Source organism: Caretta caretta, chromosome 3 (genome assembly GCF_965140235.1).
Source record: "Caretta caretta isolate rCarCar2 chromosome 3, rCarCar1.hap1, whole genome shotgun sequence".
Taxonomy (NCBI): Eukaryota; Metazoa; Chordata; order Testudines; family Cheloniidae; genus Caretta; species Caretta caretta.
In genome coordinates, this window is record NC_134208.1 from 197061140 (window position 1) to 197072236 (window position 11097).

Sequence of the window (11097 nt, forward strand, 5' to 3'; positions counted from 1 at the left end):
TGCCTCCCCAGGTGCCAACAGTCAACTGTCAAAACCTCCAGCTTCCCACCTGACTGTTAATAAACTTCTTTAAACATTGTTAATACAGAAGTGTCTTATGTTGAAGACTGAAAATGCTAGGAAAGCATAAAACAGGGGCTGCTGTATTCACCATATTAGTTATTTGCACATTTACTGAAAACCTCCATTTTTAAAAATGGAATGTGAACAGCTGCAGAATTTCTAATCTCCTACAGAGGGCCACAGAACATAGTCACGGATGGACAGGAACCCTTGATGCTGTTCCACAATAGCGCAATAGCCTGCTGGAATTCTACTCCATCATCATGGAGAGGAAGATGCACACAAACTGAGTCACTAGGTATCCAAAGCAGAAGACTTCACAGACTCTTAAGAGCAGACAGGGAGATGCTTTTACAAATAAATAAATAGAACCGAGTTCCTGAACAGAGAAAAGCACACTGGAGCACCCACCCATGGAGTCCGCACCTATGACCGGGACAGCAGGTAAGAGCAGGTCGGCTCCCACACACCCAGCGCGCGCTGCAGTCTCCTTACTAGGCAGAAGGCATGGGCCGTATTCCCAGAGCCAAATGCGCTGGCATAGGAGCATCAGTTTAATAATACTGCGTAGGGCCCCATATATCCTAAGGATGGCCCTGTCAATAAGACATCCTTTCTCTCCGCACTCAAAAGAGAGACTTATTGAAATAAAAACCGACCCCTTACAGTGGATTTGTCCCATTATGTTGGGCTATAATCCACTGGTTTTTTTGTGCACAATTCTTTTTCCTATTTCTAGGACACTGACTCAAGTCAAGAAATTTCAGGAATGAATTCTGTTTCTCAGAGAAACACAGTAACACTTCATTACAGGCCCAATTCTGCAAAGACTTACTATTAGGCACAGTGCTTAATTTCTGTAAATTGCCTCACTGGTAACAGTAAACACAATGCCCAGCAGCAAGTCTTTTTGGGATTGGGGCACAAGCATGCAGTATTGCCAATCCCAAGCATTCAATAATCATGAATCAAGCCCACAAGAGTCAAGACATTTTTTAAAAAAAAAAATTCAATCACAAACTCATTTTTAAACAAGCTTTTAGGTTATTTTTATTTGCCTTCCACTGTCGTGGCCTCTGGATTCATATTTTCAAGCTTTTCCCTATAAACTCAAGGGCTTCTATTTAAATTTTTTTTTTTCAAAAATTGTATATATCATCACTTCAGGAACTAGGCCTTGAAGAACTGCACCAAATATCACAACACATGCAAAAAAAAAGAGAGAGAGAGAGAATGCACTGTGGAAATAAAGTAATCTAGCCATAACATTTTAGAACGGTAGAAGGAACAGCGCCAAGAAAATAACCTTAAAGTAAGCCTTTTGCATCTACCTAGCAAATCTATCTATAAAACATCCTAGAGATGTAGCGAGAAGCATTTCACACCCACCTCCGACTCCTCCCTCCCATATTTCTAAACTTCTTTGGGGGGCGGGGGAATAGCATAAAAAAAAACAAAAAACAAAAAAAACCAACCAACAACAACCCACTAAACTCGATCAGAGGTTCCCTTCCCAGTAGTGCCCGGATGGCAATTCTGGGTAGCCATAAGGATGGTGGAGGGCAAGTAGAAAAATTGAACAGAAAGTGAGACAACGTAGAGGATAGAGTAGGGAATGAAAGATATAAGCATTAAGGAGCCAGTGACTGGAAAGGGGTTTGGCAGGAAGCAATCAGGGAGCACAACAGCTACATGCTTGGGAGCAGGGACAAGAAAGAAAGGAGAACAGAGTTTCAGATGAGAAGGAGAAACAGATTTTTAGAGCCCTTTGCAGATAAAAAATTTGTATCCACATCCAATCCACGAGTCGCAAAAATGGTCCACGGATGTAGATATAAAGCAGATATCTGCAGATTTGCAGGGCTCTACAAATTTTGATTTTGGGGGAAAGTGGGTAGCTCAGAGTGTGAGGGCTGAGAATTGATTTTGACTGTTGAGAAGGAATTCATTTTGATTTGTTGGAGGAGGGGGAAATTGATTTGTAAAAGCTGATTGTGGTTGTTGGTGGAGAACTAACTTTGATTTGAGAGTTGGTGAGGGTTAAAAACTGACTTTGGGAGAAAGTTAATTGATTTTGGAGCTAGGGACAATTTTCAATATGGGAATCAGGAAAGCTGAATACAAATACAAAAAGAGGAGCAGAATTGATTTGAGAGAATAAAACCCTAACTTGTGAGGGGGGGGGGGGGGGGGGGCTGAGCTAAGCCTTTTCCCATGCAAGCAGTGGCTCAAAAGGGAAAGTGGCTACACTAAAATGTAAAGACTTTAAGAACTCCAGCTGTAAAACTGCAAATTGACCTTGCCTTGCCACACAATTATCCTTACTGAACAATCACACCCATATGCTCATGAGACTCTCCCCTGTGGGCCCAATCCTGCAAGGCACTGAGCACCTTCCTTCTCTCGACATGATCAGGCTCGGAGCAATCTCTATTTCTGCAACAGCCAGTAAATTCCAGTTCTTTCCTTCAGCGCTCAGGAGTTTGTTGGAAAGCAGAGACCGGAAGGCAAACTGACTAGAGTGAACTGTGGAATCTCAAAAAGCCTGAAGAATCTCTCCCATGCTCATTAAATACCAAATCTTAAGTTCTTGCAGCATCCAGTTATGAAACTACCATGGAGGAGAAAAACAGATGAAAAATATTCAAGTATTGTTTCATTTCCAAGAGAGAAAGATATTTTTAAGATGCAGGGACTAGTCTAGAATACCTCTATTTGATCCAAAAAGACATTTGTCACAAGAAAATTAAGCCTTTAGTCAGTGCAGGCAGTTTGAAAAAGAAGTCAAATCACTTTAGAAATGTAAAAGGTTTAGCAAAAAAGCATAATAAAAGCAAAGAGTTTTATACAGAAGGAATAGGCACAAGGAGGTGAATTCAGAAGCCCACTAAATTGGCACCCCTTACGGAGGTCACTCAGTGCTGTGACTAAGGTGGGTCAATGAGGTCATCCACCCAGGGCACAGAAATGGGGCAATGCGCAGGATCAGTCCGAGCAACTTCAGCGCCATTCCCCCCCTCCCCCGCCCAAGCAGCATCAGGCACAGCAGTGTCAGCCAGATCCCAGGGTGCTCAGCGTTCCCCCCAGCCCTTCGCAGGCTCTCCCCAGTGCTAGGACTGTGGCAGCGTGCTGAGTGCACTGGTTGGCTCCTATTGAGCATGCATACACGGACAGAGCATGCTCAGTAACATCTGCTGAAGGGGTCCAGAGGCAAAATTGGAGGTGGGGTGGGGGGTTAAACTCATGGATGAGGCACTGCCAGAGGGTGGCAGAAGGCAAAACCCTGGAACAGGGAGGGGCAGAGGGGGTAACAGTTACCCTGACAGGGTGAGACACCTGCAGTGTTTGCAAAAATAGGGTGGGGGCAGAGCGACTTTTTTATTTCCCCTCCCTCAGAACAGTCCCAGGGTTCTGTTTTTCAAGGCACAGGCATCCCAGTGCCTAGACATGGCAGCTCTTCTCTACCAGATATAACATACGGAGGTGCTGCAGGAGACTTGATTCCATGAAATATTTCACACACACAGTATCACACATTTTGAGTATTTAAAAGAATCCCTTATCAGTTTAATATGTCTGCATAAAGTCTCCTAACAGTTCACAAATCTTTCTTATCTGCTGCTGTAATTCCCTGACCTGCACTCCCTTTGTTGTAATCCATTTTAAATATAGTTTTGCTCCTTCTATTTGTTTACTTTTGAAAATGTTATTTTTATTTCTTTTAGCGCTTTGTCATTTACTTTTATCTCGGCTATCATTGTGCTATTTAGTTTAGATTTTAATAGCAAATATTCATTGAAAATATTTATAATCAAAGGGTTGTTAGTATTTTTAGTAATGACAGCTGTGTTTTAGCATTGCACTTCCTATGTTTTTACTGTGTTTTTTAATTCGGAATTTTTAATTCTACATTTTTTTCTTTTTATAGCACAATTTTATTCTGTAGGACCGTGTGACTTCCAATCTAACTATTTTCTAGCCTGGTGTCAAAACTTCTTAATTTTCACTTGTTCCACCAATGGAGATTGCCTCTCTCACCATTACTTTGCCTCTCAATCCGCTCTTAGTACTTTTTCGCATATCACTGCTTGTGGGTAGAACAATATAGTCACTAAGGGCAGTATACTATCTCATATTAAATCCTTCTCAAAGGCAAAAATCTCCTGTAAGTTTTTCTGAATGCAAGAATGGCCGTACTGGGTCAGTAATGGTCCATCAAGCCCAGTATCCTGTCTTCCAATAGTGGTCAATGCCAGGTGCTTCAGAGGGAATGAACAGAACAGGCAGTCATTGAGTGATCCTGTCATCCACTCCCAGATTCTGGCAATCAGAGGCTAGGGATATGGACACCTAGAGCATGGGGTTTCATCACTGACCATCTTGGTTAATAGCCATTGATAGACCTGTCCTCTAGGAACTTACCTAATTCTTTTTCAAACCCAGTTATAGGTCCATGATTGCTTGACAACCATACGAATTCACAAATCATAAGGTATACACCCCCAAGTCATGAAATTTTTTTTATTTTATTTTGAAAAGATCCATGATATTAGTTCCTTTTATGCATCTTTTTGTTCCTGAGCCATTAGGGTGCAGAAGGCCCAGATCCACAAAAGTAGGAGTCTAAACCCCTGAGTGAATCCTGGCCTCGCTTCAGACTTTTGCTGTTACCTCTCCCAAACAACTCATATATCCAAGGCCATATCTATACTACAACTTATGTTAACTCAAGTTATGTCAGCATATTGTCACCGCAGCTGTATGTCACTGGTGTGCATGCCTACTTGACTCCTTGTGTCCGTGGCAAGTGTTCTCACCAAGAGCGCTTGTACTGATTCAGAGTGCGGTGCACTATGGGTACGTATTAACCACGTGTCACAATTTGCTGCCTCTCACCTTTGTCACCCTCTGGTCTAGGGGTAGCAAATTTGTGATGGATGGTTGATGCCCTATCACAATTTGCTACTCCTGGACCAGATGACGGGATAAGTGAGAGGGAGCAAATTGACAGGTGTACCTGGGCAGGCACACCCCATAGTTTGAAATACTCCACGCTAAATGGAAGGCAGAAATCTGGGGAGGCGTTTGACCCTGCAAGGTCCCCCTGCTTCACCTCGAAGTGGCGCAAATACACTTGCTCGCCCCAGGTGCTAAAATGCTTAGTTACAGCTCTGTGGTCACTTATTATTTCTTGTCATAATCTCAATGTTCTTAACAGTGAATGTGTTGCCCCTTGGTATTAGAAGCATCTGATAAGAAACAATACATAAGGAGCTTAGCAACAGGTTTAAAATCAACTCTAAGATTCAGGCCTCTCTCAATAGAAGCTTATTTATTATATATATTGTGGTAGAATCTTTGGGGCCTAGTTAGGACCCAAATTTGCTAGGCAACATATAAATGAGCAAAATAACAACAGTCCTTGCCACAGAGAGCTCACAGTCTAAGGGGATATCAGCAATTTGATTTCTTATACACTGTAGCCGACACGAGTGCATTTCCAGATGCTCAAAGCAATCACATATTTACAGAGGAGCTTTGTTTGTTGGATTCTTCCATCGAGACTGACTGAGCTAGACATGCAATCTAACAGAGTCACCAAATTACTCCCTCCACAGGTACTAAATACATTAATGTTTCAGATAAAGAACAAGTTTTGCTCTGGCAACCCAGATAGTGCAACCGATGGCTGTTCAGGGGGCCTGTATGAACATGAGTTTGGTGGTTTTCAGTCCAATTCCCACTGACTAGGTGTCCACACCATAAAAAGCACACCACCACCATTTGTACTAGATAGAAGCTGGGCCAAGGACTGAATGAACGGAGGATAAGCTATCCCCTCCCTACTATATGTACTTCATCCAGGTTAAGGCTGAAGTACATTAGCAAGGCTGCAAAACCTGTACTTCCCCCACCTGTTTTAGGGTAAGCAGAGGATGTCAGAAGCCAGGGCTATCAAGCCAGCACCTTTTATATACACTAAACTCATGTGATTGATGTAAAAAGATCAAATTTTTGAGGTATCTAGAGTCACAAATCCACATTAAAGACCCAGACCATTTTTTTTTAAACGTAGGGAATCTAAATTAGTGACCTGATTTTCAGAGGTACTGAACAGCCATAACTCTTAAATGCTTCAGTGGGAATTTGCAATGCCATATTTGAGCTCAGAAAAAGCAGGTTTGTTCAGTTAAACACCTGAAAATAAGATTTTACAATGAAGTGCTAACATCTTTAAATGTACCATCACAATTAATAAAGTGATCAATGATATCTCTAGAAGTAGCCATCTATAATCATTAATAGCAGCAAGCAGTAGAAACTACAGAGTCCAGGAAAAGCAAGACTGAAAATCCCTTCACTATGCTGGACATGTGCTGCTTACTGAGAAATAATCCAATTAAAGAGTAAAGCAGCAACACAAGAGTGTTTGTGACCTCCTACATAACCAGCATAGCTATCAGCTTGAGGAACAAGTATATTCAGACCACCACATGAAAATTCAGATCAATACAAGAAAAACAAAAAACAAAAATGTACTCCAAAACAAAATGAAGGTATTAGAACTTTGCAAGAATACATCTAATGTTGCACGGTGCAACTGACCAATTACAAAACAATGAAATTCACAAGATAAATCCATTTTTGATAAGTTAAAACAACAAAAGATTATTTCTTCTTATCTTCAAATTGTAAATAAGCATTCTTCCTGTTGAGTTCATAGGCAACTTTTCTCCCAGCCATATTTTGCTTTGGTTGTGTTTATGACTTCATTGTCATTTATTTTAAAATATGAATGGATCATTATTTTCTTACAGAACCACTGTATTGTTGGAGTGCCAATACATTAAAATAACACTTAGTGTTTACTACATTTCCCATCAAAAGGCACTTACAGCATGGACCTACAAGAATATACTGTAGCTCTGTTGTTCCAATGCCGCATCGTATACACATTAGGCCTGACTTCAAAAAGAGGCAGGGCAGAGACGGTTAGTTTCTCATATTTTGTTGTCACTCACGCCAATTCTGCTCTTTACACCCAGCCATAAACTCAGATGCAAGCTTAAAAAACAACAGCGTTGCTCACCAGCACACAGAAATTAGTGTCTATTTCAGAGGCAGCAAAAGCTGTACTTAAAATGTTATAAAATATTTTTATCATTCCTGTGTTTTATACAGAATTTCCATTTGTGGAAGAAACATTTAATTTTAACTCTCATGCTTATGGAACATTTTTGTCTTAAGACGGTTTCCTCTTTTTAAAGAGTGTAGAGGAGTCTACAAATCAAGTGATTATATAGGGTGGGTTTGCTTTATTTGTTAAAAGACTCATCTCTGAAACATTTCACAACAGTGTGGTTATCCTGGTTACCAATATGGACCCAGATCCTATAAACATTTACACCAGGGTAGTCAAATTTTTTTTTTGTCAAAGTCCAAATTTCTTGATCAAGGTATAGTCAAGGTCTACATTCCAGAAAAACATTTTTCACACTGCAACAACAATAATGACAATAAGTAAATAAAAAGTTTTAGCAGTCCGTTCAAAAGCATCTGGCAGTCTGGATTTGGCCTGCAGCCTGCCTATTGACTGCACCAATTTACATCTATGTGGAGTGTAAACCAGTGACACTACCCACATGAATTAAGTTATGTCAAACTGACTAGTTTAGCTTTGTTGATCAAGCTAAATGCCATGTACAAAAGTAAGAGAAGCACAAGCGGTAAAATAGGCTTGATACAGTAATTACTGGATCAGATTCTATAGCCTGTTCTATACAGGAGATCAAACTAGTTGATCATAGTGATTGCTTCTGGCCTTAAAAAACTATTCAAATCAATTAGATTTTCTAGATTGTAAAGATTATTAAAACTGAAATAGAGTTAATATCAAAAGTGCAGAGAATGCTTTTAAAAGTGATTATTAATTTGACAGTGCCCCTTTAAGATAGGGGTAATATGAGGATTCAAGTATGTTGGATTGATATTTCTAAAAATTTAACTTAGCAGAAGCAATTACTCATAACTACTAAAAGCAGCCAATGCTAGTGCCAAGCTGGCCAACAAGAAGAAAAGCCAAGTGATAGAAACTAAGTTTTAAGTTTGCTACAGATGATTTACCGTGATGTTTTGCAAGTTTCCAAGCATGCTCACTTCCCACTGACATTATAGAACTTAGTCAGTTATGAACATGAAAAATAATGCAAACCCTCCTGAACTACTAATATATAACTTCAGTTTTAGTATAATGTATTTTAATGTGATTTTTTGTCTTTGCATAGTAAAACAAAAAACATCGAAAACAAAACCTAGATCCTGGTCCTCTATGCAAAACAAGACAAAAAAATCCCATCAGCTCTAGGATTCCACTTTGCATAAGGAGAGAGGTGGACTGGAACAGTTAATTGCTTGCTGCAGTCTAGCCAGCTCTAAGTATGTTCCACTGGGCCATTACAGCATGAAATTCTTGTCTGACTAAGCAAATAACTCAAAATAATTCCCAAGGCTCTGTGTCCTCACTCTTCCCATTCAAAAGACGAAAGGGGAAAGAGAAGTCTTTAGGCAAGAAAAGTCATATCTACCCAGAATAAAATAAGATACACTATTATTGGTCTTGAAAAATGTGTCAAATCTGTGTATCCCTTTGATGTTATAGTTGGCTTATCATACCCATCTCTGAGACCTGGGGTGACATTTGGAAAAGTTTCCTTTAAAAAACATGAACTTTGATTTTTAGCAGCCTTATATCTAATAAATGCACGGTCTAATACTGCTGCAACCACCTAAGATGATCAAATTAGAGTGCAATAATTAACCTCATAGGGGTGGAAAGCAGTTGTTAAGAGAGAGATCTGCACCCCACCTAGCAGCTTCTGCACTAAAGGAGGGAAACCACACAGTGGAACAGGCAACGGCCATGCTCCAGCACCAGCAACTCACTTGACCACTTCAACAGTTGATACTTCTTACCATTTCTTGGTGCACTCAACCATCAGCTCCTGGTAAGAGGCCACAAACTGGAACTTGGATGCATGTTTCCCAACACGTTGCAGTCTCTTCCAAACTGAAGCCATGACGATGAGAAAATATCAGAGTCCAACACAGCTGCAGTTCTTGGATCCAGCAAAGCAGGTTTAACAGTGTATGTACCCAATGCTCAGGGTTCTACATATAAATACACCAAAAATGATGCACAAGAAAGAGCTTGAGGTGATGTTTAGGACTCATGTTCTATCTCTCCTTTTCACAGGGTAAATCCCAGTCTAGGTGAATGGCACACTATTGGCTGGGAGCATCATGAGACATGACTGGGCGAATGAGTGACTGAAAAGAAGTTCCCTCATGGAGTCATCATTCCTTCTCATATGCTGGGTGATCTGCCGACTGCCAGACTGGAAAACAAAGCAGAAAGGGGGAGAAACAGTGGTTAATGTGTTACATGCTATGATGTTGCAATTGTACAGAACCTTGTACCTTTCATCCATAGCAAACCACAACACATACCCCGTCCCCCCCAAATAATTAAATAAATAAATAAGAATAAAAATGCAGCAGCAATTTCAGGAATGCGAAGTCCATCTGGAAACAAATCAACATGTTCTTTTATCAGCACCATCAACAACAAAAAAGCACAGGTCAGGGCCATCCTAAAGCCTTACCAAGCATCTCCTGGAAGCAGTGCAGAAAGCAGCTGAGGTGCTGCCAATATGCACCCACAGGGAGGGACAGACGGGAAGCAAAGACAAGTTCTTTGTCTTCCAGCTGATGACAAAAGGTGTAACAGTTGTTTCCTCCCCCCACTCCTCTCCCCAGGGGAGCGTGTGCATACACTGTATGCAAGAGGGTGTTGATGCTGTAAATGTTCATGCTAAGGGAAAGAGGAGACAAGGATATTTCCTGAGCTGGGGCTCCCTAGGATCCCCATCTCCCTCACCGCACTGAAACGCTTCTCCCTCCTGCCTAGAGAAACAAGAAACAGAGAAACATGCATCATCTCTAGGAAAAGGGCAGAGGCATGCAAGGGGTGGCTAAATCCCCTCCTCCTGGGCAGGGGAGCTGCTAGGCGTGAGGGGTGAAATCTCTGGCCTGTAAAAGGCGGAAAGGCTGATGCCCCCGGTGGGAGACGGGAGGGGATGAAGGGGGGGGGGGGAGATGGGATGGGATGAGATATGCAGGGGGCTGGTGGGGAGATGGGATGAAACGGCGGGGGGGGGGGAGCCCGGGGGCGGGGAGGCAGCTCTCCATGCTGAGCGCGGTCCCCCTTGCCTCCCCAGCCATGTGTCACCGCTGCTGATGAGCTGCTAGCGCCGGTCCCCGGCAAAGCAGCTGGCCCAGCGGAGGCAGGACCGGAGCCCGGGATGAAGCTGCCTGGGGCCGGCAGCCAGGGCTGGAGGGGGCAGGACCCAGCGGGATCCCGGGTAACCCAGGCGGCAAGAGCAGCCGGGGGCCCAGCCCCCCCTCTACCTACCTTCCCGCGGCTCCTCGCAGGGCTAATCCCGGCCGGGCTGGAGCGGGCACCACGCACCGCTAGCGCCGCTGCCCCTTACAGCCGCCGCGCCGGGGGCCGGTCCATCCCTCCGGGGGCCACCTGGCACAGCGGGGCACAAGCCGCTCCAGGCGCCCCTGCCCCCCAAGGAACAGTCCAGGGCTCCCCGCAACCGCTCACTCCACAACCATCACCCTCCGCCTGGAGAACTGCGCCGCTCACACTAACTTGCCTCCCCTCCCCCCCCACCACCAAACCGCACTGCTCTGGGGACACCATTGGCAGAGGCGTGAGCCTGCCCAACAGCGCGAAAGATAATTGGCTGAGGACCGACGTCGATCATTCAGTGGGCAGAGACGAGGACCTCGCACAGGGAGGCAGGGATCCTGTCTCGCACTCTGATTGGCTGCTGTGCTGGAGGGCGGGGTTGTTTTTATTGCGGAGCCTGGCGACTGGTGAGTGATGGTGTCAATGAGCGAACGCTATCAAGCCATTGGTTGGTGTCTCCCAGGTGTCGAGTGAATTCAGGGAGGGAGGCGGCGTGT

General features: G+C 43.3%; 1 protein-coding gene across 15 annotated transcripts in view; it reads right to left on the reverse strand.

The window, feature by feature from the left end:
- Positions 1-10780, reverse strand: part of EHBP1 (EH domain binding protein 1) — a 321978-nt gene extending 311198 nt beyond the window's left edge. For 14 of the 15 annotated variants that reach the window (XM_048842663.2, XM_048842662.2, XM_048842660.2 and 11 more), the window contains exons 1-2: positions 10535-10780; positions 9037-9458 (exon numbers count right to left, since the gene is read on the reverse strand). In XM_048842663.2, coding sequence (XP_048698620.2) covers positions 9037-9140 — 104 coding nt within the window. In that variant the 5' untranslated portion in view covers positions 9141-9458; positions 10535-10780. Of the gene's footprint in view, positions 1-9036; positions 9459-9725; positions 9745-10534 lie in introns of those variants that run through there. The other variant, XM_048842649.2, reaches the window with a different exon arrangement.
- Positions 10781-11097: the final 317 nt, after the last annotated feature.